At 40.9% G+C, this 24,977-nt stretch overlaps 1 protein-coding gene across 7 annotated transcripts in view; it reads right to left on the minus strand.

Annotated features, from left to right (window-relative positions):
- The window catches only part of SCAI (suppressor of cancer cell invasion), a 35,656-nt gene that overhangs the window by 4,099 nt on the left and 6,580 nt on the right, over positions 1–24,977 (minus strand). For 3 of the 7 annotated variants that reach the window (XM_071765982.1, XM_071765984.1, XM_071765983.1), the window contains exons 3-17: positions 19,268–19,399; positions 14,162–14,257; positions 13,442–13,528; positions 12,779–12,877; positions 12,187–12,283; positions 11,075–11,173; positions 10,397–10,549; positions 9,476–9,577; positions 8,897–8,998; positions 8,570–8,648; positions 6,377–6,476; positions 5,830–5,911; positions 1,481–1,553; positions 958–1,131; positions 602–702 (exon numbers count right to left, since the gene is read on the minus strand). In XM_071765982.1, coding sequence (XP_071622083.1) covers positions 602–702; positions 958–1,131; positions 1,481–1,553; positions 5,830–5,911; positions 6,377–6,476; positions 8,570–8,648; positions 8,897–8,998; positions 9,476–9,577; positions 10,397–10,549; positions 11,075–11,173; positions 12,187–12,283; positions 12,779–12,877; positions 13,442–13,528; positions 14,162–14,257; positions 19,268–19,399 — 1,576 coding nt within the window. Of the gene's footprint in view, positions 1–601; positions 703–957; positions 1,132–1,480; positions 1,554–5,829; positions 5,912–6,376; positions 6,477–8,569; positions 8,649–8,896; positions 8,999–9,475; positions 9,578–10,396; positions 10,550–11,074; positions 11,174–12,186; positions 12,284–12,778; positions 12,878–13,441; positions 13,529–14,161; positions 14,258–19,267; positions 19,400–21,070; positions 21,173–24,010; positions 24,073–24,977 lie in introns of all 7 variants that reach the window. The other 4 variants (XM_071765979.1, XM_071765980.1, XM_071765981.1 and 1 more) reach the window with 3 other exon arrangements.

A 24,977-nucleotide genomic window follows, 5' to 3' on the forward strand; every position in this document is an offset into this window, starting at 1 on the left:
AGTTAGATCAGATGAACACTGTACTTTCCCTTGCTTTGACTTCCTTTCTCTTCTGTCATGTTAACAATGGAGCAGGCAGTTTATATGCCAACACTCACATCTATAAAGTGGTGCAGATCCAGCAGCAGACCACTGTTGGCACAGCATTAACAAACAGGGAGGGAAAATACCATCCTCCTGTTTACTTTCACACTTCAAAGACCTTTCATAATCCATTCACACAAAATACCCTCAAGAAACAAGGTTCCTCTCCTCCCCACTTCCCTGTATTCTTGTTCTGTATCATTTTAGTTGTGTAGCAATAATAACCCTGAAATAAGAGGAATTTTTCTAGCAGACCAGGCTCTTCAGGGTGATATAAATGAATTTAGAGTGTGTCTGCTACTTATGTAGAGGAATAAGGCTTCAGAAAGCCAAAGGCTTCATGCCTTTGGAGAGATACAAGGATACAATACAAGCTGTAGGTATTATCACGTGAGCATTAGTTATTTTTCTGGAATCACAGTGATCTGCTTAGCCCAAAACTCTTCCATCCAGAAGCAGTGCAGTTCTACATGCACGGGACAGTCACTCTCACAAAGGGATAGGTAACCCTGCATACCCGGAAAATTTTGTGCATCCTCATGGTAGCTGAACAGAAGACAAATCTTGTTAGGAGCAAGCGAAGAAATTCATCCCCAAAAAACTGAAGAAAGGACTGATCTGTAGAGAAGGAAAAGAAAACTCAGTTTAGTAGGGCTTTAAAGAGAAAAAAACCCCAAACCTTAACAAAATAAAGCAAAAGATTTAAAAAAGGAGACCTGGGGGAAACCACTAGGAATACTTATGTGTTCCCCAATGCAATGTTTTGTCCCTTGGAAAGGCAGAGCAAGAGAAAGCAGCATCTCACATCTGTGAGGTCCTCACATCTGTGTGAGGACCAGGCTGAGGCTGAGGTGTGCATCCCTAGGCACCCACCTATGGACCGGGAGTGGGTCAGCAGCTGGGCAATGTCTCTGTTGATTTTTCTAAGGTAATCTTGACACTTCTCCCACAATCCTCTGCGCATGCTTGATAATCCAGAGACAAATAGGAATGCCATTAAAGGATTGTTCAGAAAGAGTGTGAAGAGGCTACCCCGCTGAGACTGATCTAGAAAAGAAAAATAAATCAATAGACGGAGAGATACTTTTGGCACATGAAACAGAAAAGCTGCCCCTGCACAGAATGAAGTTGCTCACCCACTACATTCTGTGACAGAGAAATGACTCTGTGCTGGTTACATCTTGTCTGGTGGCAGATCTGTTCTCAAGATGATGCAATGACTAGCAATAAAGGCTTACTTGAGACATGTGTGAATACCAAGAGAAATCAGATTTTCTAATGAACTGGGGAGGGCTATGTCTTCATTTTAAGCACATAACTTGAATACAGTTATATTGGTTTGGGACAGATCCACGATGCAACTACAACTTGTTAGGAAACACAGTACTACACATACCTTGCAATGCTTTTGGATATGCTGTTGGAGACAGCAAGCACACCAATGGTTGTCCAAATAAGTTTGTGAAATTCTGTAACAGATAAGAATTTTGAAGTATGGATGGTCACTTTCCATGCTTTTGGATATTCAGCAGGTTAAGGGTACAAACAAAGACTATTAATGACAACACACTAAAGCCTGTCACACAGCTCAGCATTGGCAGTAAGGCTGACAAGTTGACTTGCTCATACATCATGGCACAGAAGGACTCGTTTCACTGCTGCTGACAGCAGACACTAATTTAATGGACATATGGCTTTCAGTAGTAATATGTTACTTGGAAAAAAAACATGTTCAAGGAAAGCCACTGGCTTTCAGGTCAAAACAGATCTAGCATCTTTCCTCAATACCAACTGAACTATCCAAAGTGATTTATTTCCCTTTTTGTTTCTAGCAAGAGAAATTGATTTTGAATAAACCAAAGAGCCCAGTGGAAAAAAGTTTTTTTTAAAAGTTTCTTTTAAAGTAAGTATGTTGTAAACCTAACATCTGCTGCACTGAACCCTCATTTGCAATACTCATTTCAGGAACCTTCTACCAGCACCTTAAGTATTGCCTCAGTGTCCTGTTGCACTAGAATTACTCCAGAAACCTCAATCAGTGCCTTTGTAGAGTTTCAACAACATCTACCTGGTAGGTATACTGATTGGTAAAAATTATCACCAAGAAGAAAAACACTTCATATACACAATGTCATTAGCTGTCATATGTCTCACCAAAGCAGCTTTCTTAAAACTGAAGACTTGCAAAGCCATAGAAAATGTAAAATATCATACCTCCATCCTATCAGAGCACACATCCAAACCATGCAGCCAAAGCACGTGAGTGCAACACACATTTCTGTAGACTATATTCTTAAAATCAGCAGGTTATGAATGGAAGGTATACATCACCATTGTGTAGAACCATCTAAAAGGTCATTTTTCAATTCCTTCTAGGTTCTGCTTAATTCAAGTGGAACTTTCCCTTCCAGGAATTATATTTCAATTAAATTGGTTTCACTGAATTAATATAATCTCAGTCTGCTAAGTACTAAAGACAGTAATCTAGTCTAATCAAAATAAACCATTTCCCATATCTGACAGAGTGCTGACTAGTCCTAAATTCTCTTCTTCTTCTGTACTATGATGAGACAGCTTCAGGAGGAGTCACCCAGACATTGCCAGGGTGAACTGCACACACACCAGCAGGTTACACATCCTCATGTAACGTGTGCTTAGCACATGTTGAATTCTATCTTGCACCACTCAGAGGCCAGAGCAGACTTTAACACAGCACCAGTGAAAACGACAACGTGAACGCTGCCTCCGGCTACAAAGCAAAACCAAGGGTCACTCAAACATCCCAGGAAAGGTATTTACTCACTGACAGTATCAAGGATCATTCTGGACTCTGTCCCAGCAGAGGTTAAGTCAACATAGCTAGTAAGTCCTGCAAGGGGAGAAGCTACATGGTTTAACATAGAAGGTGCTGCTCACGCCAGTCACTACATCTAAACACAGCTTTGGGAGGATAAGGCTGCCTCAGCTCTTGCCCACACAGCTGCCTACCACAGTCCTATCAAACACCAGGATTCCCTCACCAACAACCTCTGCTCCTGATTTCCACAGAAAAGCTCTATAGGCAACCACACAACAAAGGAACAGGAGCATGTTACAGCCATGGCTTGGAGTGGAGGTGCTCCAGAAAAAACTACCCTGCAGACTGGATACTGGTAGCAGCTCTGGATAAGTAATGTCCCACATTTTAGTGCACAGATAACCTCAAAAAGATTAGAATATGTTTGTTTCAACATGTTTGGTTTTGGGTTTTTTTTTAATTTTTTTTTTTTAAGTTTTCCAACAGCTGCACTGGTGCTTTTTCAAATGTATCTCATGTACATGTCTTTCCAAATAGGACTACTTGCCACCTCTATCACATGCAGGCTTTACTAAGCTGACTGTTGATACCACCTTGCCAATGAAGGCCTTGCATCCTTACTGCCCAGAGTTTTGGATTTTTATTAAGCCTTTGCATTTGACCATCATCTTAGACAACCATAGCTACAAGAAGATACTGATTTTAAAGTACTATTTCATCCACATGTACAACGCTAACCTTCAAGAACACAGCCATCTATATTTAAATGGAAGTGTTAAAAAAAATTCATGGCTTTGAGTAGATATGCTTGATTTGCAGTTATCTTCCACTTTCAGCTAAATATACAGGGGAGGAAGCTGTTCAAGTGCTGCTGATTTGACAAACTGGCAAGTTGCTTCCTGGCAGGACTTACTTTCAGTCATCACCATTTAAGCCCTCCAGAGAGAGGGAGGGGATGAGAATGCACACAGGAGAGCAGGAATGGGCTGCAGAAAGTGATGTGTGAGCAGTTGCTGTTGCTGCCAGCATTGCCAGCAGTGACTTTAAATGTCAGGATAGCTGCTGTCCTATCAGAAAGGATCAGGGCAGCCGGGTGTGAAGAAGTCAGTCCACTGACTGCAACTTCTCACCCAACTGCACAGAACCCCTTTGTTTGTGCCAGTGCTTGAGTCTACAGAGCATCTCACAACACACCCAGAGGACAGTCACAGGACAGCTCTGTCCCTGTAATCTGGTGACAAGGAACCAAGCACGTCAGCACCCATGGAACAATGACAGACAGGGATCTACAAGGGCTACAAAATACTGAGATGGAGAGCTCTGCCACCTCCCTCCAGCTGAAAAAAGAACACCTAAGCCCACACACACCTCTACCTGCCTTGGTTCAATGTGCTTCACAAGGAACTGAAAAGGTGAACGTGAGTTCTCAAATGCTCTTGTAAGAATGACTATCAAGTGTTTATGGCGTGGTTCACTTTTTTTACTACACTTAAATTTTATAATCAAATTTCCTTTAGATTTTGTGGGCACACAAAATCCAAATGTGGGAATCCATCACCTCAAAAAGATACTTTGCTCTGGGCAGTCCAAAGAGCCCTGCTATGTCCAGAGCTGTATTTGAATTAAGGATCACCAGGAATCCCTTATTCTCTCTTACAGAGCTGTCCCACTTGACATCTTTGTGCAATTCTGCTAGAGAGGAAGGGGGTAAAAAACCCAAAGCAAACAAACAAACAAAAAATCCAAACCCAAGTTACTTTTTTTTTGCTCTGAAACAAAACCAAACACCCCTGACTGTTACATTGGAATAAACATTAGGAAAGAGCAGAGTCAAATAACTCCCTATCAAATTCTCATTTTCTCAGAAAGACAAGTAAATAACTCTCACTGCCCCTTTAAATGAGGGAGGGAATTCAATAAAAAGCAGATTCCACTGAAATCTAGTGTGGTGAAGTTAAAAGCAGTAGTATTTAAGCAGTCCTTTGAAATGCATTACAGCACAACAACCCAAAACCCTACAGAGGCCAGATGACCAAAAGACTGACAGGTAAAAGTGCCCTGGCTCAACACAGAACTATTCTGAGTCACACTGCTGACTGCAAACGCCTTTAAAATAAACGACACAGAGTGTGGGTACTGAACAAGGAACAAGTTCATCTGGCCACTAGACGGCCCTGTCCCTCTTCTGAAATGCAGCTGTGAACATTCACTTTTCTCACTGCACATAATGGAGCTATAAAAAGGAAGACATAAGGAAGTGGCACTTTCCCCAGATATAGCACATTCTTAATATCCCATTCATGAATGTAATAAACGTTGTAATGTGATCCAGATGCAACTGAGACTGAAAGTGCCTGCTTCTGTATTACCCGAAGTGCAGATTCCCAAAGGTGATTTGGCATGGAGTAATTCTACTGTTAAGTCCATAGCACCCTAGGAAGGAGGCTCCTTGTCCAAACAAATACCACTCTACAGTAACACAGGCTGCTATTTCCTTGGTTCAGATACTTTTCAGACACTTCAAACACAGACACCCTGTGTTTTACAAGACCAGGCTCAATGCTTTGACTCCTTTCTGTTGCTTAAAAGCAACTGAGTGTTGGATGACTGGAAAAAAAAAAGGCAGATTAGTTATCTCCCTCCCCCATGCACACACACCAAGATTTGTCTTTGGTATATAACAAAAATAAACCTTCCACCAGAGACCTTGGAAATCTTGAACAGTTTTTCCCTCCAGGAGGATTTATTACTTTCCAATGAGCGGCTGTTCATGTGCTTCTCCTTCTTGTTCCTATTCATAGGATCAGATCCTGACTAGCATGCACAACCTCAAAAGAAAAGAAAGACTGAATATAAACTGTTTAAAAAAATAGCCTGTTAAAAGTGTAAGCTAACTAGGGGTTGACACTGCATCCTACCACACCAGTAGCTGCCTTCAAGAGCCTTACCTTATAGGCGACACTGTTTGAAGAGTCCACAATGATAAACAGGGGCTTTCTGGTGAAAGGGTAGAGATCTCCAGGGTGAAGACTGCAAAGAGAAAGGGACACTTCACAGAGCACTAGAAGTGTGGCAGAGCTGTGCATACGTTTCTCAGGCACACAGCTGCCCATGTCCAGATAAACAGCAAACAGATTCCCCATGCCCCAGTCCTTGGATTTAACTGCAACACTAATCTGGTATTCTCTGTAATATGGACTATTGAACTTCTTACTAGTTCTTTCCCACAAGACCTCTTTATCTTCTTGAGAAGTCATCCACCATTAATTTGAAGTTTTCCAGCAATAAAGAATTTATGGTAGGTCACAGTAATACCTTTTGAGTGTTTAAACCATCATTTAGCATTGCATATTAATTTCCACTTGTTCAACTCCAAGCCATGCTGCATTATGATGTCCTGCACTGAGAAGTTTGAATTCAAGAGGCTTTGAGGCATTTTTCACTGTTTAAGACAAATTCTTCTGACATTCCAGTTGTCACACTCATGGAACTTACCAGTGCATCTCCTTGTAAGACTGGTTTCGCTTATGGATAGCATCCCCATTGATGATGTCCCTGTTACTGTTTGTCAGAACACCACCAAAATCATATGGACCTACACATGACAAAAAGAAAGGTCAATTAGCTGAGGCAATGCACCTCTGTGAGGAGTTTAATGATAATACAAAAGGAAGGAAGCAGCCACAAAACCCAGAAAACCGAGTCTGGACTACTGCAGTTGTAAGGATGGGATGGAAGAATATGGCAACTTTAATAACTACATATTCAATTTTATGCATTTTTAGTAGTTTCAGCATCTATTATATAGAAGCAAGAAATGCAACTTCATAACTTCTAAATTACTTATTTGCTATTTATCCACAAACATAATACCAAAGATCCAAATATTGGCTCTTGTTACATCATATAGCAGAAAGATTAAAACTCATTACACATTTCTTAGAGGAAAATAAAGATCTCTGTAAAACCCCTATATGAGCTAGCATATTCAAGATTCAGATTTTGATAAAAATTAAGGCTAAATCAATAAAAACGTGTAGCCACTCACAATAGATATACTTTCTGCAGTTATGACACTGCAAAGGGGAGAAGAGAGCTCAGAGAATGAATATTCTTTCAGTACCCAATACAATAAAAACTCTTTTAACTAGATTTCACATCTACTGCAAAGGTTTACTTCTTTGAATTCCAAATATAGAATTCATAACTTTCTACCACACACATCCTGGACGTGTGTTCCTAAGGTAAGCTCAAGAAATATTCTGCCAGTTTCACACAGCTGAGCTCCCTGCCTTACTGTCTGATGGAGAGCAAAGATCAAAGTAATGGCTATAAAAATATCAAATCCTGCACCAAAAAAAATGTGCTAGAGATATGAGGAAGTATTTCTATCATTGACATGGGTATGAAATGTCACTAACATTAGTAAAATAAAGTATCGGGATCCCCTCATTCTGTTACACATTTGCAGAGTTGGTTGACTCCTATTTGGCCACTAAACACATTTTTTTCAGGTTTGGATACATGACACCTTTCCATTTTAAGGGAAGCTTTGGGAACACAAAATCAGGAACAGAACATACATTAATTTAGCACTGTTACAAATGTGAGCTGACAAACACAAATGGCTTACGGGCAATAAACAGTGCAACTTGCAGCTGCTCTCCTTTTTAATAAGGTAGAACTTTTTGGTCTATGCAGACTACACTACCTTATTAAAAGAATGCAGCTGTAATGGGATTCACTTAATGAGAACCGAAGTCTGACATGCAGCTCTTCAGATGACAGAGCCTGGATGCTGGGTAGAGGGTAAGCTGAAACAAAACATGCAGTGAAGTGGACATCACGCCAGCTTTAAAGAACACAGCTTAGTTAGAATCTATCACCAAGTTGCAGCAAAAAAGTATAATGTTAAAAGCATTTTTAAAAAAATCACTGCCACAGTCCAAGCTGACAGGGATTTTTTTTCCTTTAACATCTTGAAAGCTCTACAAAACGTGCATTGGTATGGACAAGGCATGCATCTTATAAAGGAATGCAAGTCTCAAACAGATGAGGCATGTACAATATTAGGATGTTAAAAACTTTCTTTTTTTTTTTCTTGAATTATATAAACAGATCTTTTGACTGTGTCTGCTTCAGCCAACCAGTTTTCATCTTTTAGATTGCAGCTGCATCCAAATATTCTGCTAGATTACAAATAACAGGAGGATGAGGTGAGGGGAATTGTCAAAAATCATGAGAAGGGCTTGAATTGTCAGGTTAACAAACGTGCAAATAGGAAAGTCCCTGCAGACGCTTCAGCCCTTTTAGCACCCATCTCCTGACCCTATCAGAGTACTGGAGATTGGAAAGAATCACAAAATGACATTTAGCCCTTTTATTAACTTTGCACTGATGCATCAACTGAGCCATGTGATGGTCAAAATTGGTGAAGCTTTTAATACTTCAGATGCATCAAAAACTGGATCCATCCTTTGAAAAGGTCTCAGGTTAATGCACACTAATTGAAACACATGGAATTAACTACTGTTTGTGGGAAAAAAAAGGCTATCTTACTAAGTAGGCAGGAGAATAAAATTGACTTGTCTTTTAAAAGGAGCTTTGTGACATCTTTCTTGGTCACTTGTCGTGGAACATAAGAGAATTCAAGCCCTGTTCATGACAGGGAGCATTCCTTTATTGTACCTTCACTATCCGAACGACCTGATGGAAACACGCCCGTGGCAGACAAGTATATCAGCAGTACACTGTTTGCAGGCAGCTCCTGAAATTCAAATAAAGAGAAGAGTAGCAAGGAAGGAAATGTGTAAGTTTATTGTAACATTCAATCATCACCTTCATAAATACATTGTCATTTAACATCGTGCTATTCCCTTCACTCCATTCTCTTGGATGTGTATATACCCTTCCCCAACTCACATCCCCCTTCAAATAGACAAAAATGTAAATTGATGAGATATTTGGATATCTGGTTGTTTTTCTATTACAAATGACTTCACCAATTTCACAAACCTTAAATGATGCTGCTAAAAAGGTATACAGCTGGCTAAAAGTTGGTTTATAAAGTAGATATTTATGGGGGTTTTCCCGCCTGGCTGGCTTCTCTGTCGACTCCTGTTAACAAAAACAAAACACAAAAAACCCACAACCATATTATTACCAAAGCAGTTCCATAACCCTCTGTTATTTATTAGAATGTTCATCTTCAACATACTTCCCACACAAATGGTCTGTCCATGCATTTCCTACTATACTGTAAAGAGAAATGACAGTATTTGAACCAGAACTTTGTTATCCCTCATTTAAATTTATTACCTAAATCTTTCTTACTCTCTCAAGCATCCCCCAAGAAAATAGTGGAAAGATTCAGTCATCTCAACTAAATGTATCAAAAAATCTCTGTGAAATATTACTTGGATCAAACTCCACAGGTCTGAGATACTTTTCACTAACTTCTAGGAAGTTTTATACCAGCTTTACTAACCTGCTCTGCATGAGGACAACACTGAAAAAGTACATTATTTTATAATAAAACAAACAAAATACCAAGTTAAGATCTGCTGCCAGGTTTGTTACTGAAACGGGACTTACCTGCATTCCAGGTTTGTTCATTTGTGATGCTAAATTCATTGGTTCCCTTTCAAGAGCTTGTAGCATTCGGAACATGTCAATTGTTAATTCACTGAACTTGACCTGCAAAGGAGTCAAACACTTTATTCTGCCAGATACAGATTAAACAGTATTTCTTTGGAATTATCCAAGTAAGAGATCTGACTGCATTTGCTGTCTCTCAGGAGTTTGTCACTGTCATCTTTGAATCCCTAACGACCTTTATAAGACTTTTATAAGAGCTCACAGAGGACAAAGTCTATTACTTGGCCTACCAGGCCAGGTCACTGTAGTGCAGACCCCTACCCTGCAAACTACAAACTCTTCTAGGGTGTTTATAAAACATGTACTGAAACCACTATGTACTATGAATTTAGAGAAAAGCTAAACAAAGATACACAGACTGTAGTTTAGATACAGCTCCCTTGGCTTACCTGAAAAAAGAGCTCAGAAAGAAGTCATGAAGCACAACTTCACTATCATCATAATTTAAAAAAACCATGATCTTGAATGTCTTTTGAAAACCCCTTCTTGTTGCAACTGAAGCTGCAGCAAACTGGAGCATGTCTTCTGAAAGCCTAAGTCAAGCTTTTTTCTAGACATAGGCCAGAGGCTTCTCCTGATTAAATGTTAAGAACAATTCAGGATACGAAAATCAATTGTACCTAATTCATTGACATGATGAATATAACCAGTAACAGGTCAGTACCACAGGTCTAATATCTAACATTTCACATCCAGCTCTTATTTTTGAGAACCCGTTCTTCTTGCTGCCACTGCAAACTTCACAATCAAATGTTTGCCTCTATTTGAATCTCTGGTGTAGGATCAGAAGGGAAAGGAACACAAGGAAAGGACTCTGACTCTAAAAATACAAACCCATGACTCTGGAATATTTTTTACCTGGTTGTTGCAGTTCCCAATAATCAGCGCATCTGCAAGAGCAAGCTGTCCCACTATCATTCCCTGCTCTAGCAACGGAGCTCCTGTTTCAGAAAGCCTGTTAGAGGTGATTACAATGGTGTTGTCATCATTTAAAACCATGACAGGGTCTGCCTACAAAAAGCAACCAGAATAAATCAGGAATTCAAGAAAATGTACAGATCTGCAGTCACAGAGAAGTTTCCATTATTTACTGCTTATGCATCAGCAGTGTAACAGATGAGTACTCCCACAAAGTACACTTTGAAACACCATCAAAACATCAGCATTATTGGACTGGCTTCCACAGCAACAGAAGTGAATTTGGCAGCCTATCCAAAATATTGACTCTGGTAACTGCTGTGCTTTCAATTCCACCATTTTCTGAACACCAAAAGCAGAAAAAATAAGGTAACAAAGTCTATCTCAGCTTCATGCTTCTGTTTTCAATATGTAACATGACCACATCTGACTCTTCAGATACTTTACCAGCTGCCCCTGTTACACCCTTTTGAAGACATTTGAGTGATGGACCTGTACAAGAACACTGACCCTGCCCCTGGCAGATCTGCTTACACACAGAGATGGTGATACAGGAACACTTTGGTGAACAAGCCAGAAAATTTTAAACTAATAACTAAAAGGGGGTGGTATTCTCACCTCAATAAATGCTGCCACTTCCTGAAGAACCAGGTTCCACTCCACCTGATCTTCCGTATTAAAACGGTGTGTGTAGTCTTCAATTTCATCTGACAGCTCCTGATGGAAAAAGTTCAGAGACAGACACAGTCACTTCCTAAGCTGAGAGCTTAGCAGACAGTCAGTAAGTTTATAATTTTGTTAGCTGTGCTGGCCTTTAAGAATAATTATTTTTTAAAAAATTACTTGAGAACATATGCAGTACACTTATGACTAACACGCCAGCCAGAAAGTGTTCTTTCAGGAGACAGAATGCCAATGTTACACTGAGTCTTGGCAATTCAAAGCATCTTTTAAGTAGGTCCAAATGTAAAGAATATCTGGAGTTAAGTATAACTATCCCACTTACATACAACTATGTCTCTGGTTGTTACCATACACTATGGATACCAAGGACTCAAATTTCAACTTACAAGTACCTTTAAATGCATTGACAAAGTGAATGATAGGGGGTTTTGAGCTGCAGCTGAGCTTAGCTAGCAGGTCAAGCAAGCTCAGACACAAAGGCAGTAGCGCAGCCTACACAAAACTGTCAATAGCAGAAGCTGCTTGCAGCAGGGTTGTCAGAGGGGTTTGGGAAGCATATGCTGTGAGGGGAAGCATGCTGTTCCTTTGTTGCAGTTAAAGGGGACCTCTCCCTCTAGGCTGCCACTACTGGAACACCCTTACTTGGTGTTGAAACAATGCTACCAAATCATTTGGAGCTTAAAGTGTTGTTACTCAATGTCTGATTCACAGAAGACATCCACTATGTTGGAAGGGCTGATGTGGATAGAGCTATGGAAAGATTCAGTACAATGTGAATATTTGGCTAGAGAAATACTTTAAAATTTATATGGTTAGTTAGAAGTAAACTCTTGGATGCATGTTGTTCATCTGAAATGAATGCAGATATTTCCTTAAATAAGGAAAAAAACTGAAAAGCTGTGCTGCAGCAGCAGCTAGCATCATAGATCTAACAAGTGATATTTCAACTGAAATAAACTATATTGTGGTTTCCCTAGTTAGGAGAAAATCTATGAATAGTCAGTAACATCCCACCCCTTAGCACCATTATCCTCATTTTAACATACCTTTACAAGGTCCTTCACAACATCCATTTTGTTGAGCAAGAGACAAACCACTATAAACCTTGCATAGTAACGCAGCTTCTTAACTACTAATTCAGGCCTAAACACAACAACAGAAACATCACAGCCACATTTGAGATTAAAATAGAACACAGGTAGGCAACAGGAACAAGGGAGAGGGAGAATTTAAGACCAAAACAACTCTGAACATTCCTCAGACTAGAGTTCTAACTGGAAATCTGGCTACTTAGAGGTTTACTTAAAATTTGGTACAGGGCCATAAAGTATACATAAGAAAGCCACAGACTGCTCCTTCCCCAAGGTCTTCTTATATGATAACAGGCATGGGAGTCAGATGTAAGTGACTAACAGCTAATAGCTTTCTAGCTAGGACCAGATAATAGAATATTCCTCCAGTCACAGAGCAAAGCTCTTACTCATCCTAAGGTTTTTAATCATGGCAGAAGGATTAAAAGAAACTTACTTCCACAACACTGTTTTTTTATCCCAGTAATGCTCCTACAGTTTATAGTTATTTGCTAGTTTCATGAACTGTTCTAGTCTTGAAAAGTAAAGGGCATTCACTGAGACATACCTGTCTTCTTTGTTGACTTGGGAGTAGTATGACCTCTGCCTAATTGCTGAATAGAAGGAGAAAGCTTCATTGAGATAGCTGGTTTCTGAAGTACGCAAGCTAGAGAGGGAGAATCAGGTTAGCTGACTGCTTCAGGTAGAAACCCATGCCAAGCCCTCCCTTCCTACCCCCTCAACCATCTTGTGCATCAATGGCAAAACTACCTCCTCAAGTAACAATTTATGAAAGACAGACTCTCATTCTTTGTGCCTGCTGGGAAGACAGATTTCAGAGCTTGGCTTCCATTTCAGAGAGCAGTCAAATCTGCCCATCTTGTACCCAGATCTACAGGTGACAGGTTAATCGAAAAGTTTAAAGGGACATTAAGCTTCCAAACTTGTAAATCACACTTTGGCACAGGAGTCCAAATGCAGCACACACAGAAGACTTTGTAGAGGTAGGAGGTGAGTCCCTGGGCAGCATCAGCATGACCTGCAGTGTGGCACTGGGCTCACAGGTGCCTTTCTCTGCAGCAACCCCACACAGGCCCAGGGGCCTTCTCATTCAGAAACAGGCATCGCAACTCAACAGACACATTAATTTTTCCTGAGTCCCCATATGTCTGGCACAGAGTTACCACTAGCACTGCATTCTGCTACTAAATCCTCTTCTATGCTTACTTACTAATAATGGTAATAGAGCTGCCCAATCTTGGAAGCAATTTCCCCAATTTGCCATCGCTTCAACCCATACCGATTGTCCAATACTTGTCTATTTTGCAAGAGAGAAAAGAAAGATTAAAAAGCATTCCAGAATTTCTCAGAACATCACACCAGACAAGACAAAGAACCACTGTAGGGCCAAATTCATCTTTCATTACTGGTGTGGCATTCCCAGTAGCTGTCCCACACAGAGCCAGCAGCACTGCGCACAAACACCAGAACAAGGACCATTTCTCCTGCATAAATCTGTGAGAGCTAGACATAAGTACACTGCACAAAATATACACAACTAAAGGTCACAGTTTCCCAGGAGAACACTCAGACTATGTGGCCAACATTAAGGTGTGAAAGATCAGAGCCCACACTGTAGCAAGATGCTTCACACCACTCCAGATGGGTTCTGCACTGCAGAAGCCATCATCCCAGCTATGGTAATATGTTAAAGCAACATGCATTCAAGTAGAGAAAAAGGTTTTGTTGGGAAAAAAAAATAAATCACACTGAAAATGCTGCAACATTTCAATTCATTAGACTGTGAGCACTACAGGAGTGACTATTGCCTCCCTTCATGCTTGAATAACACAGTGAGAGCTCAATCTCAGCTGGGGCCCCTAGGCATACAGGAGATGATGAAAGTTGCACTTAAACCCACAGAACACGTCTGCCTACAGCCCTCCCTTACCGATGCTGCTGTTGAAACTTCCAGAGTTTGGTGTAAACATCAAATGTTCGCCCAAAATAGGACTGCCACTGCTTTTGCCCATACTGAGGTAAATCCCTGCAACAGAGAAGTGACAAATGCAGAGTTAGAGAATAGCTTCCAGTCAGCCCAGTGTGACAGCAGCATATTTTTGTCAATGTCAGAATGTCACCACCTTTTGGAAACCATGCGGTGTCCTCTGGAGGAGTAAGACAAGCAAAGCAGTATAAGATTTCCAGAGCAGTGTACTGGTGCATTTCTGCTAACTGTAATTGCTTTAACAGCACCCTAGGTAGAAAAGGAAATTAATATTCCTTTGCTCGTCAGCCAACTGTACTTCACACACAGCTTGAAGGGACCTGGCTTAGTTTCTACATGTAAAATGAATCTGTTATCAGCTATGACTCTTACCAGCTACTGTTTACATCTGGTAAGCAGGAGTATAGACATGTGCTTCAGGGCACCAACATCTTCATCCAAATATAGCTTGATAGAAACATGCAAATTTAAAGCATTTACTGCAATGAATGCTTTACCACCTTCTATTGTTGCAGTAGATGTAAACCTTCTAGCTAAACAAAGGAAGTTAAGAAACAGCCCAAATACATGCCCAAGATATATGGCAGGGTTTGATACAGCAAGAGTTAGTGTCCTATTTAATTAGCACATCCACAAATTTCAATGTTAACAATAAAAAAACCTAATACAAACATAAAGCAACACTAAAATTTATAATTTTTAAAAAATAATAAAAATCCAAGTTCCCTGGCACTAACTTAAGAGAATGACTGAATTAGTAAATTGACTTGTAGAACCCAGCAGCAGCAAGTTGGGCTTTCAAGGCCAAGGTACTTAGGATATTGGAGCAAAGGTCTAACATGAGAACACAAGAAAACACACCATTCTCTCAAACACCAAGAAGTGCACATAGATTAAGAAATAAGCACACAACTATTTGTTGATCATGTTTAAGCATCTGTCCCTCATCAGGAAGCTAATCCACTCTTTACACCTCACCTGTCGCCTTCCTTCCTGCACCTCTGGCACCTCCCTCCCCTCAGTTCTGCACCTTGCCCTGTTCCAGCCCAAGCATCCTCATGAAGCCCAGCCCAGCCTGCTGCACTGGGTGTCAACAGATGAAAATTCGTGGCCTTTTCCAAAGGCTGTTAGCACAGTGTCCACGTGCTCGGCTGCTGCTGGTGTCCACATGGATATTTCCCAAGCACTGTGCTCTCCTAATTGCAGCTGGCAGAGCTGCACAATACTGCGACTCCTCAGCTCCCCAGGGAACAGGAAAGATCTCCATGGAAACAGACAGCAGCACTTGTTCTTTTGATAGTATTCTGACACGGCTGTAATAAAACTTCATTTATGACAATACATTACCGTGGTTTCCCCACAGATTTTTGCTTACAAGCCCTGCTGTTGCTGCCATCCATTTACTGTTTTGTGTTCTGAACATCATGCATGTTCCTCCTACGCATCAAGAAATTTTGCTGTGAGAAAATGGATGCATAAACCAGAGGAGATTCAGTGCAGCTTTTTTAATCAGACCACAGGATCTGCATTATTTGGTGAGAAACAGCCCAAAGAATACCAAAGACCAGGCTGACTGCAGAGTGGATTGTTACAGCTTCTCCCACTGAAGACAGGGAATACATGAACAAGAAACAATTACACACTCAGCCTGAGAGCAGAACACCTACATCACAGCAAGACACTTTGCTACTTCCAGATCTACAGAAGGATATTAGAGCAATATGGCAACAGCCCGACCATCCTCTAGGGTGTGCCTGGCTGAGGAGGCTGGGCAGGGGACAGGCTGGGGACAGGCAGGGGTACCCACTCACACTGTCACTGATCACCATCAGCTTCACAAGAGGGAAGAAGTGGCAGCAAGAAGCAATCTAGAGCAGAGGAGGGATTGGAGAGGCTTTGATTTAGGACAGTTCTGTCCTGACAAGGAAGACAGTTACACACTTCAGTACAGTAGCCTCCAGTAACAAGTGGAGACCACTTCCAATTTCTTGGCTTTTAAAACATTCCAAACTGGACATGAAGACCCTAAGACATGTTCTGAAAGGATGGGTTTCCCACACTGGTCGCAGAAGACTGATTCCCTTGCCACACTAGAGTGGCTGCTGGATAAATTCCATGGACAGTCCAGAATGTACCCAGTTCTTGCTGTGTAGTCTCAGCAAGGACCAGCACTACATATGTACTACTCATAATTCATTTTCTGTCAGTAGTTTCTTTCAGCCGTGCTGTTGGCAGCAGCCAGACAATACTCGTGGGAAGCCAACTAAAGGTGCTGAGGTTTGTCTGGCCAGTGCCACATGGAAGTTTTAACAGAGGGACAACCTCCAGAGATATAAAGATGCTGAGAAAGTACTAGAGACTCAGCAGAACACTTCAAAAAATAACATTACAATAACTGTAAGTTTAATATTCAGAGCTTTAAATACATTCACAGTTTTGACAGGTGATAAAAAAGAATTTCCTTTCATGTCCACAGGTTTGTAATGATTACAAGCCCCTATTCCCAGAACATGAGCAACTGTGGGAAAATGGCCTTGTGATGCAGCTTCCCCATCTCCTCTGATAACCCCCAGGCAGCAAGCACACCAGCAGTGCTCACAGAAACTGCCTCACTGATGCAGTCAGGATGAGAAACCAGTCCCAGGGCCAGACTGGGTACAGCCTGCAGCATTACCTGAAGCTAACAGGGTCCTGTTGTTTCTAAATCATCACTGGCACGGAACAAACTAAGAGGTTCAACTCGCATCTTACAAGAAGTTTGCAAAATAAATGGCTCAATACTATCATCTTTTTCCAAGAAAGGACAGCAGGGATGATCCTTGCAGCCTGCACAATGAGCAACAAGACCTTATAAGCTGGGAAACTGTGATGTCTGTTGAAAGCCTCTTAATTTCTTCAACTTTCAAGCTTCTCTGTGATACTGAGTACATTTAAGCACTTTTTAACAGTAAAAAAACCACAAAATTTGTGACAGCACACCATGAAAAACAGCTTCCTAACATGCTCCCTCTTTCCAGCCTTTTCCAAGAAAAAAACCCAATGGTACTGGGGAAAGAAGAGAGCAAATGGAACACACTTCATTAACAGTTGTTACTAACTTACAGTTCAGGATGTTCAAAAAGGGAGTACAGACACAAGAAAGGCAACTTCCCTTCTAAGTTATTCTAGCAGGCACAACCACAAAAGTATGGTATCACTGGTACTGCAAGCATGAAGTATACTTTGGAGCAGCACCCTTGGCAGATCATCACATGTTTTCCTCAAATGCTGTATTTGGCATCTGTATTGGGAAGAGAGGAAGGAAATGCTACTGAAACAAAGACGTGGCAGGCTGAGCCCTTGCATTTTTGGCAGCAGCAATGGCTAAGCAGCTGCCAACACAGCTATAGGCTCTGTTCCCTGTAGCTGAAGTGCCCAGAGGAGGTTTCAGAAAGGAAATCATTGCCCTCCTCTCTCTCCCCCATCGCTTCTTTTCCATGAAGCATGACAAGAAAAAGAGAATGGCATAAAGCACAACAGTAAAGGCTATCAACATCTTCAAAACAGAAGGCAGGCATGAACCAAACTCATTTACTATGCTAGAGGAGAAAGCAAGCAACTGGGCTAAGAATCAGAATATATGCCAAGTAATTCCCAGGTAAACTACCCAGGAGACAGCATGCACTAACAGAGGAGATACCCAAAAATCATAATGATGCTCTGTCCAGTCATCATGCCCATAGGAATCACAGGCCTTATGTGTGAAATGGTCGTCAAATTCAGTGTAAAAAGAAAATACTGTGTGTCAAGTTCTGTAAGGACAGAGGCAGGCTCCTGCTCCAGCGTGCTCTTCCACACAGCAGAGCCAGCTGCTGAAACCCATCTCTCTATCTTTATTGACTGAATTTCATCCAAATTTATTATCCATTTCAGTTTCCTTTACCTGGATAAGGGTATTCTCCCACCTGGAATACTGATCCAAGTACTAACTCCTCCCATGCCCAGAGGAAGAGACAGACTGGCTGCAGGTATCCTGCCATCCTTGGGATCTGAATGTGAGCACCACGCACCAAGACTAACTGTATGAATTTGTACTCTTCAGTGACTCAGGACAAAATTTCAAGCAAGCTATGTCAAAAAGCCAATGGCATAAATGGTCCTGGAAATCCTGGCCTCAAGATCTCAGCCCTTTTGCTGTAAACTTTTCTTCACGGTGTGCCATATGCAATCACCAAGAACTTGTCTCCACTGTCCATCTACCATTCAGATTTTGGAGCACAAACGGTTTGTTTGGATTTGATAACCAATTTTTAAAGCACATGAAAGGATTATTAATAGGGGGGCATGGGGATTTGAATTAAAAACATCTTTGTTAACCATCTGTGTTTGAATAACAGCAAGCTATACAGGCCCAAACATACAGTATTACTCAGAGACCAGTAAGATGCTGAACTGCCAACAAGATATGAGCTTAACAACCATGTTGCTTAAGAAACTCTACAGCAAAGCTTAGAAATAAAACAGCTCTTGAATTCATAATCTTTAACTAGCATATATTGACATAAGCAGGAGGCCTGTATCACTGTCCAAACATGAGCTATTTTCCTTTAACTCCCTTTACTTCTATTGCCCTTTTTACTGGTGCTGACAGAACAGGCAGACTTTCTAGATATGACTGTGGGATTTTGGACTTGCCTGCTGTTGACTGCATACAGCCACATCTAGTCCTTAAGTCTGTACTTCATCCACAGCATTCCAGTACACATTTGATCAGTTTCACAGAATTTCCAACTTCTTGTTTATTGTTAACTGAGGATAGAGACATTCAGCTCACCTCCCTCACATTTCCTTCCTTACTGCTCAGAAGAAAGGTGTGAGCCTCTGTTCCTACAGATATTCTTACATGCAAGGTCCAAAACTCAGCACACATAGAAGCACATTTTTCTCTCCTACACAAACTTACTGAGTTTGAGTTCAAAATGTTCTTTGTACAACTGACTTCAGCATCACCCACACTAAAGTGTATGTTCCAATGCTCTTCTGAGGGAAGATGGTCAAAAATACACTAACCTTAAGCCATTGAATAGCTGTTTAGATTTATCCAATAAGTAGCAAAAGTCTGTCACTGTTTTCCTCTCTGCTTGAGGAATATCATCTTCAGCTCCTCCTGATGACATGATTTCTTTTAGGGCAAACTCAGTCCTATGAAGAAGAAAATAGCCATATTATTCAAAAATTGAGGCCACTATGAACTCATCCTGATTAGATGCACGTAGAGTTCCATGGGGATGGCAACAAAGAGCATGCAATTTCCCACAGGTTATTCTTCTCAACACTCATTAAAAATAACAGCTGAGAATCAAAGCGTGGGATTAATTATTGCACAATGCACTAGTTCACAGAGCAAAATTAAAAATAAAAGTGGTACAGGAGACATAAAATAAAATAACTCTGAGAACTGTATTCACAAACACAAAACTGCCAACAAAAGGACTGTAACACAAACAGTACTTGGGTTTCATACTTGGACAAAGAAATCCTCTCTAAATTTGCCTTTCTGCAGAGGTGTTTATCCTGTAGCCCTATTTAAAGAGCCCAGCCTGAGCTGTTTACATTTCATTTTCTTTTGTAACTGCTGAAAACTGTAGCTCACTAGTTCCTATTGCTAAAACATAGCAATTATAAACAGAATGCTAAAAAATACCCTGCTTCCTCTCCACTTCCTCATGACTGTTTAATTCCATGGCTTGCACTGCCCACAGTTATACCTGCAGATCTATTTTTAATGCTCATATGACCAAAATGTTATTTTGCACAGTAATGACTGAACAAAACCCTAAGATATAACATATATAATACTAATATTGAGTAATTAAGGGACTATGAAAGCCTACAGACAGAGAGAGGCTTTTAAAATCTTAGTTGAAACATACATAGATATAAAATTTTGATCATCCAAAGGTGAGCTGCAGACTTCTCAGCAGCAGGAACAAAACATGCTCCTCTGAAAATGGCTGCCAGGTCCTTGGCTCTTCTGTGATCTCTAAGAATTTCAGTACCAGGTAAACATACCTCTATCTGGGCAAATGCAGAGCTTTTACATTCAGCAATCTCTCTACTGCTTCTGTTAAGCACTTCTAAGCAGCAAGTTTCCATTTGTTCAAAAATTCTGTATGGATGCTATTTGCATAAATAATCACATACAGGTCCCAGTTGAAGCCAGCAAACAGCAAAGCTGACTCCTTACAGTCATTTGAAAGTACCCAAAAGCATCTTTCATTGATTACCACAAAAAAAACCCTTCATAATAACCAAACAGACTTCAAAAATACTTCCCTGAACAAACATTTCATGCCTACCAAATGCAGAATAAATTGGTAGTTCCCCTCAGCTTTTGGGGACAATTTAGAGAGCACACCCTGCCAAGCCAGCAGTTCCATCATCTCCCAGTTGAGGGAAGATGCAGCACTTTCACTTTCACACACACCCATGCCCATGCAGTGGAGCAGGAGTGGAAGGACACGGGGCACACCTGCTCAGTGAAAAGTTCCAGAAAAAGGTAGGAAGCATCAGCTCCTTGTCAGGTAACTGCAACATGGGTGCCACACAGTCGAAGACAGTTCAAAACACACCAACCAGATGTTAAAAGCTGCTGGCATGAGCCTAGCAAGCAGGACATGAATATTGTGAAGCACTGAGAAGCACCAGCTCGTGTATGAAATCTCCAAACATTTATATTCACATGGCACGAAACAAACTACACAGAGTACTTAAAGCACCAACGTATAAGATCAGAGGGAACAGTGAAAACTAAAAAATTATGTCAGAAGCAGCCAGGAGGTGATTATGAAATTTCAGGCAGAGGGACAATACCCCAGGTCCTGTGAGCTCTGCAGCAAGGGTGACCTAAATCCTGTGGTGAGGCCCGTGGATTCAGCAGCACTCCAGCGTGGCAGCCCAGGCACTCTAGAGAAGCTTCAGACACGTTTTCAAACATAGAGGAGCTTGCTTAAATTGCAAAGTATGTTTCACATCATGCCTTTCATTTAATGGCAAAGTCAATTTCATTTTATGCTGCCCTTAAGTTGTGCTATCCAACTACCCCAACTGCTATTACCCATATATTCATGGTTATTTAAGCAGATGATGACCAACGCCCAGTGTTCCAGGGAAGGTTAACAAACTGGCACAACCAGCAGCATGAAGATGGTGAGAAACAAAAGCAAACTAGGAACAGTGTTTGACACTGTAAAGCTCTATTACTGAACACAACCAGAGCAGTGGTTTAGGGATGCACTTGTATAACTAAGGCACTGCAGCTCCAGCTGGGTGGGGGTGTGCATGGTGACTGAGGACAGGAGGAAGCAGAAGGGAAATCCTTCTGTTGCAAAAGGCAAAATTTTCACTGACCTCCTGATAAAACTTCTAAGTTTGTTCATTATTTTGATTTCCGTTAAAACCAATACTCAGCAATGGGATATTGATACAAAAAGACTGAAATATAACTAATAGCAATAAACTAAAAACCTCATTATAGTCATTGCTGCCATGAAAACATCCCAAGTACACCTTCTACCTGGTTCTAATCTGGGTTCCCATATGTATTTCACATGATACAGAAGACTTGCATTTCAGTTCCAGAACAAAATACTCAAAGCATACTTCTATCAGCATGCTTTGAATTACACATTTAATGCTTATTCTAAAAAGGGCTTTGAACAGAACTCTCTTCCAGTAACTCAAACAACTCTGCCCTGTAAAAATTGTATCTGCCAGTTTTTCAGACACACTTAACCCAACTGCATCATTTATCAAACATTTTGATGGTATCCTTCCCCTGCACCCAAACAGTAAGACAAATGCAAAAATTAATCTCATTTTCCACTGATGCTTTTAGAGGGAAGGAAGTGACCAGAAGACACTTGATCTAAGACATCAGAATGGATGGAGAAGACTCGAGGTGCTTAGGAAAACTGGTTTCATTAGTCCATGATAAATTAAACGCAGAAACCTTAATGTGCCCTTTTTGTTTCTGCATTATTTTATAATAAAATAACTAAATCACAGTTAAAAGCAGAATGAAATTAAACCATAGTTACCCACACAATTATGATACTCTGGTTTTAATGACCCAAAGATGCAAGCACAACTGCCTGTGGGACAGAATGGATGCAACAGACATAACACATCTGGGATGACAGAACAAGTATGCTCCAAATAATCTACTTTGGACAGTGGGAATGGATGAGCTCAAGTTTCACCCTCATGCAGAATAATTAAAGTCATGTTCTGGCTCTGCACATACAGCACTCAGCAAATAGGCATACTTCTAAACCATCCAGTGTATATGGCATAGTGGAGTGTCCTATTGAAAACCCTTACAGGTAAAGCTTTAAAAGCACAAGTCCTGTTCAGAATGGGCTGGTTTCTTACTACATGTCAGCATCTTCATGACAATTATAAAATAACACCATGCAGAAAACACGTTATAAATATTTTGAAATGGAATCACATCATGGGCAAACAGAGTCTTCCTTCTAGGAAAAATGAAATGGTGAAAAAAATGAGTTAAATCAAGAAACAAATAAAAGCAGTAGAGATTTAAGCAGAATATTAATAAGCAAGGCAATCTCCCCCTGCAAGATAACTTTAAAAAGCTGCCAGAAAGTTAATTCTTCTACAGATCTCAAATTTAAAGAAGCATTTTGGTTACAGACATGAGACAAGCACTGCTGCAACTTAAACCCTGGTTTCACTCAGCCACAGCACATGCCTGGATATAATGGAAAGATGGGAAGATGGAAATTAAAAGAACAACAAGCCATTAAATGAGTGGTGAGGCTGGCTTTTCCAATGGACAGAGAAGGAAAATAAAACTAGTTATCCCATGCACTGCTTTTGGCTTATCATGCTCCAGAGGTGATATTTGGTGCTGTACAAAGAAAGAACTACAATCACGAGCAGCTCAGGAAAGGAGGAGACCTTCCCTACACTAAAAACTGTTGTAATGCTGCAGCATTACAGACAGGAGAAAGAATTATTATTAGAAACAGCAAGTGGGCACAGCAAAGGGAGGAATATAGCTACTGACATAGCCCTTTCCTCAGGGACTGCTGAGCTCCAAATGAAAAATATAAATAAAATGCAACCAGTTCACATTCACAATGTGGACCTCTCTTCTCTCTGATGCTAGAGGTAACCCCACAGATCTGTGCTCTTCTTCTGCAAACCAACAAGTCTCCTAGTTCTGACAGCCCAGCCCAGTACCAAAAAATATCACCTACTTAATTTTTGTTCTGATGTTTGATGCTTTTTGTTTTCTTTCCTACAAAAGAAACTGTTGGGCTGTTCTGCATGACATTTTTTTCTTTTTTCTCCAGAAGCACATTAAAAACATCATCTCCAGAGCCTGCAAAAGAAGGCACTGCAACTCTGATTTGAAAGACTGCTAAATTAAGTTAGAAAATGGTGACTTCCAGGAGAATTTATTATTCTCTCTAAGATTTTTCCAACTCCTCAGGCCATACAAGGCAGGAAAAAACTGTGCTAGCCCAGCACCGTGTTTCACATGCCAGGTTCTTTCCAACCCACTTGCAGAATGCACAATCTCAGGTTTGCTTAGTACAATTTGTTAATAGGTTTTCCATATTTGTCCCATTGCAGCACCCAGGGTAGAGGAGCTCAGAGACACCCTGGAGGATGTCAAGACTATGCAGAGCAGTTGGATCTGGAAGGCAGCAGGAGGAGGGGTATGGGAAATGGATGAAGGTTTCATGATGCTAGCCACTATTTTTAAAGTTATGTGTCACTTACATCACACACGTTTCCACTTCCCTGTGGTTTGCTGTCTTTTGGCTAAGGTTTTCCAGGCTCAGCTGGAAGGGAAGAAGAGTGCTGAAGTCAATGGCATGCACTCTGTGCTGGCCCTGCCCTGGGCCTCAGGCACATTTGTGAGCAGTGGGAGCTCTGGTTTGAGGAAAGAAAGCTGAGGAGGGAATTTAGGCACAGGTATGTTCAGTAACTGCAGGAGATGCACATCCCCTGAGCCAGCAGCACTATAACTCACGTTCAGCTGCCTGGCAGAAGAGGGTGGTCAGAACTTCACAGCTGGCACTCCTACAGAAAGGTCCTGAACACCAGCAGGACAGAGTACAGGTGCTTCACATACATGGTTTAAACTCTTTACTACAAAACCAGCAGAATTTACTCTTTAATTTTTAGACATTTATACTTTAATACTTTCAGAAAAAACTATCATTTTCTAAGTATCAGCACATCTTTCAGAAGGAGCTCATCCAAAAAGCAGAAGTCACTTGTGTCATTAACAGATGACTTCATGCACCTTACCAATACTGATCTCCAAGACATTCCAGCCTTCCAAAGAAAATGTCTGGATGTTAAACATTCACACTATACACAGGAAAAAATTTATTACAATGTGGAGAGCTGATCAATGTGACCCCGTGAAGCTTCTTGGCTAAAATTAGAATGAGAATCTGTATTTTATTTCAGGCTCCAGCCACTTTGATTACCACGCCTTCAGCTCCATCCTTTAAATAATCTGTACACAGCAAGAGGACAGCAGATGCAAGTCTAACATAACAAGTCCAGGATAGTTAATGCTGGGGATGGGGACAGGAAGGAGAGGAAGAACATTGTTGAAGAAATGCTCTTGGATTTTCCCCCAACTGAGACCTGAGCTGCTCTCCACGGAAACCAAACATGGAAAATACGTTCTAATCTATCAGGATTTTAAAGGTCTCAAACCTTGAGTCAAAAA

The sequence above is a fragment of the Heliangelus exortis genome, chromosome 22 (assembly GCF_036169615.1).
Source record: "Heliangelus exortis chromosome 22, bHelExo1.hap1, whole genome shotgun sequence".
Classification (NCBI taxonomy): Eukaryota; Metazoa; Chordata; class Aves; order Apodiformes; family Trochilidae; genus Heliangelus; species Heliangelus exortis.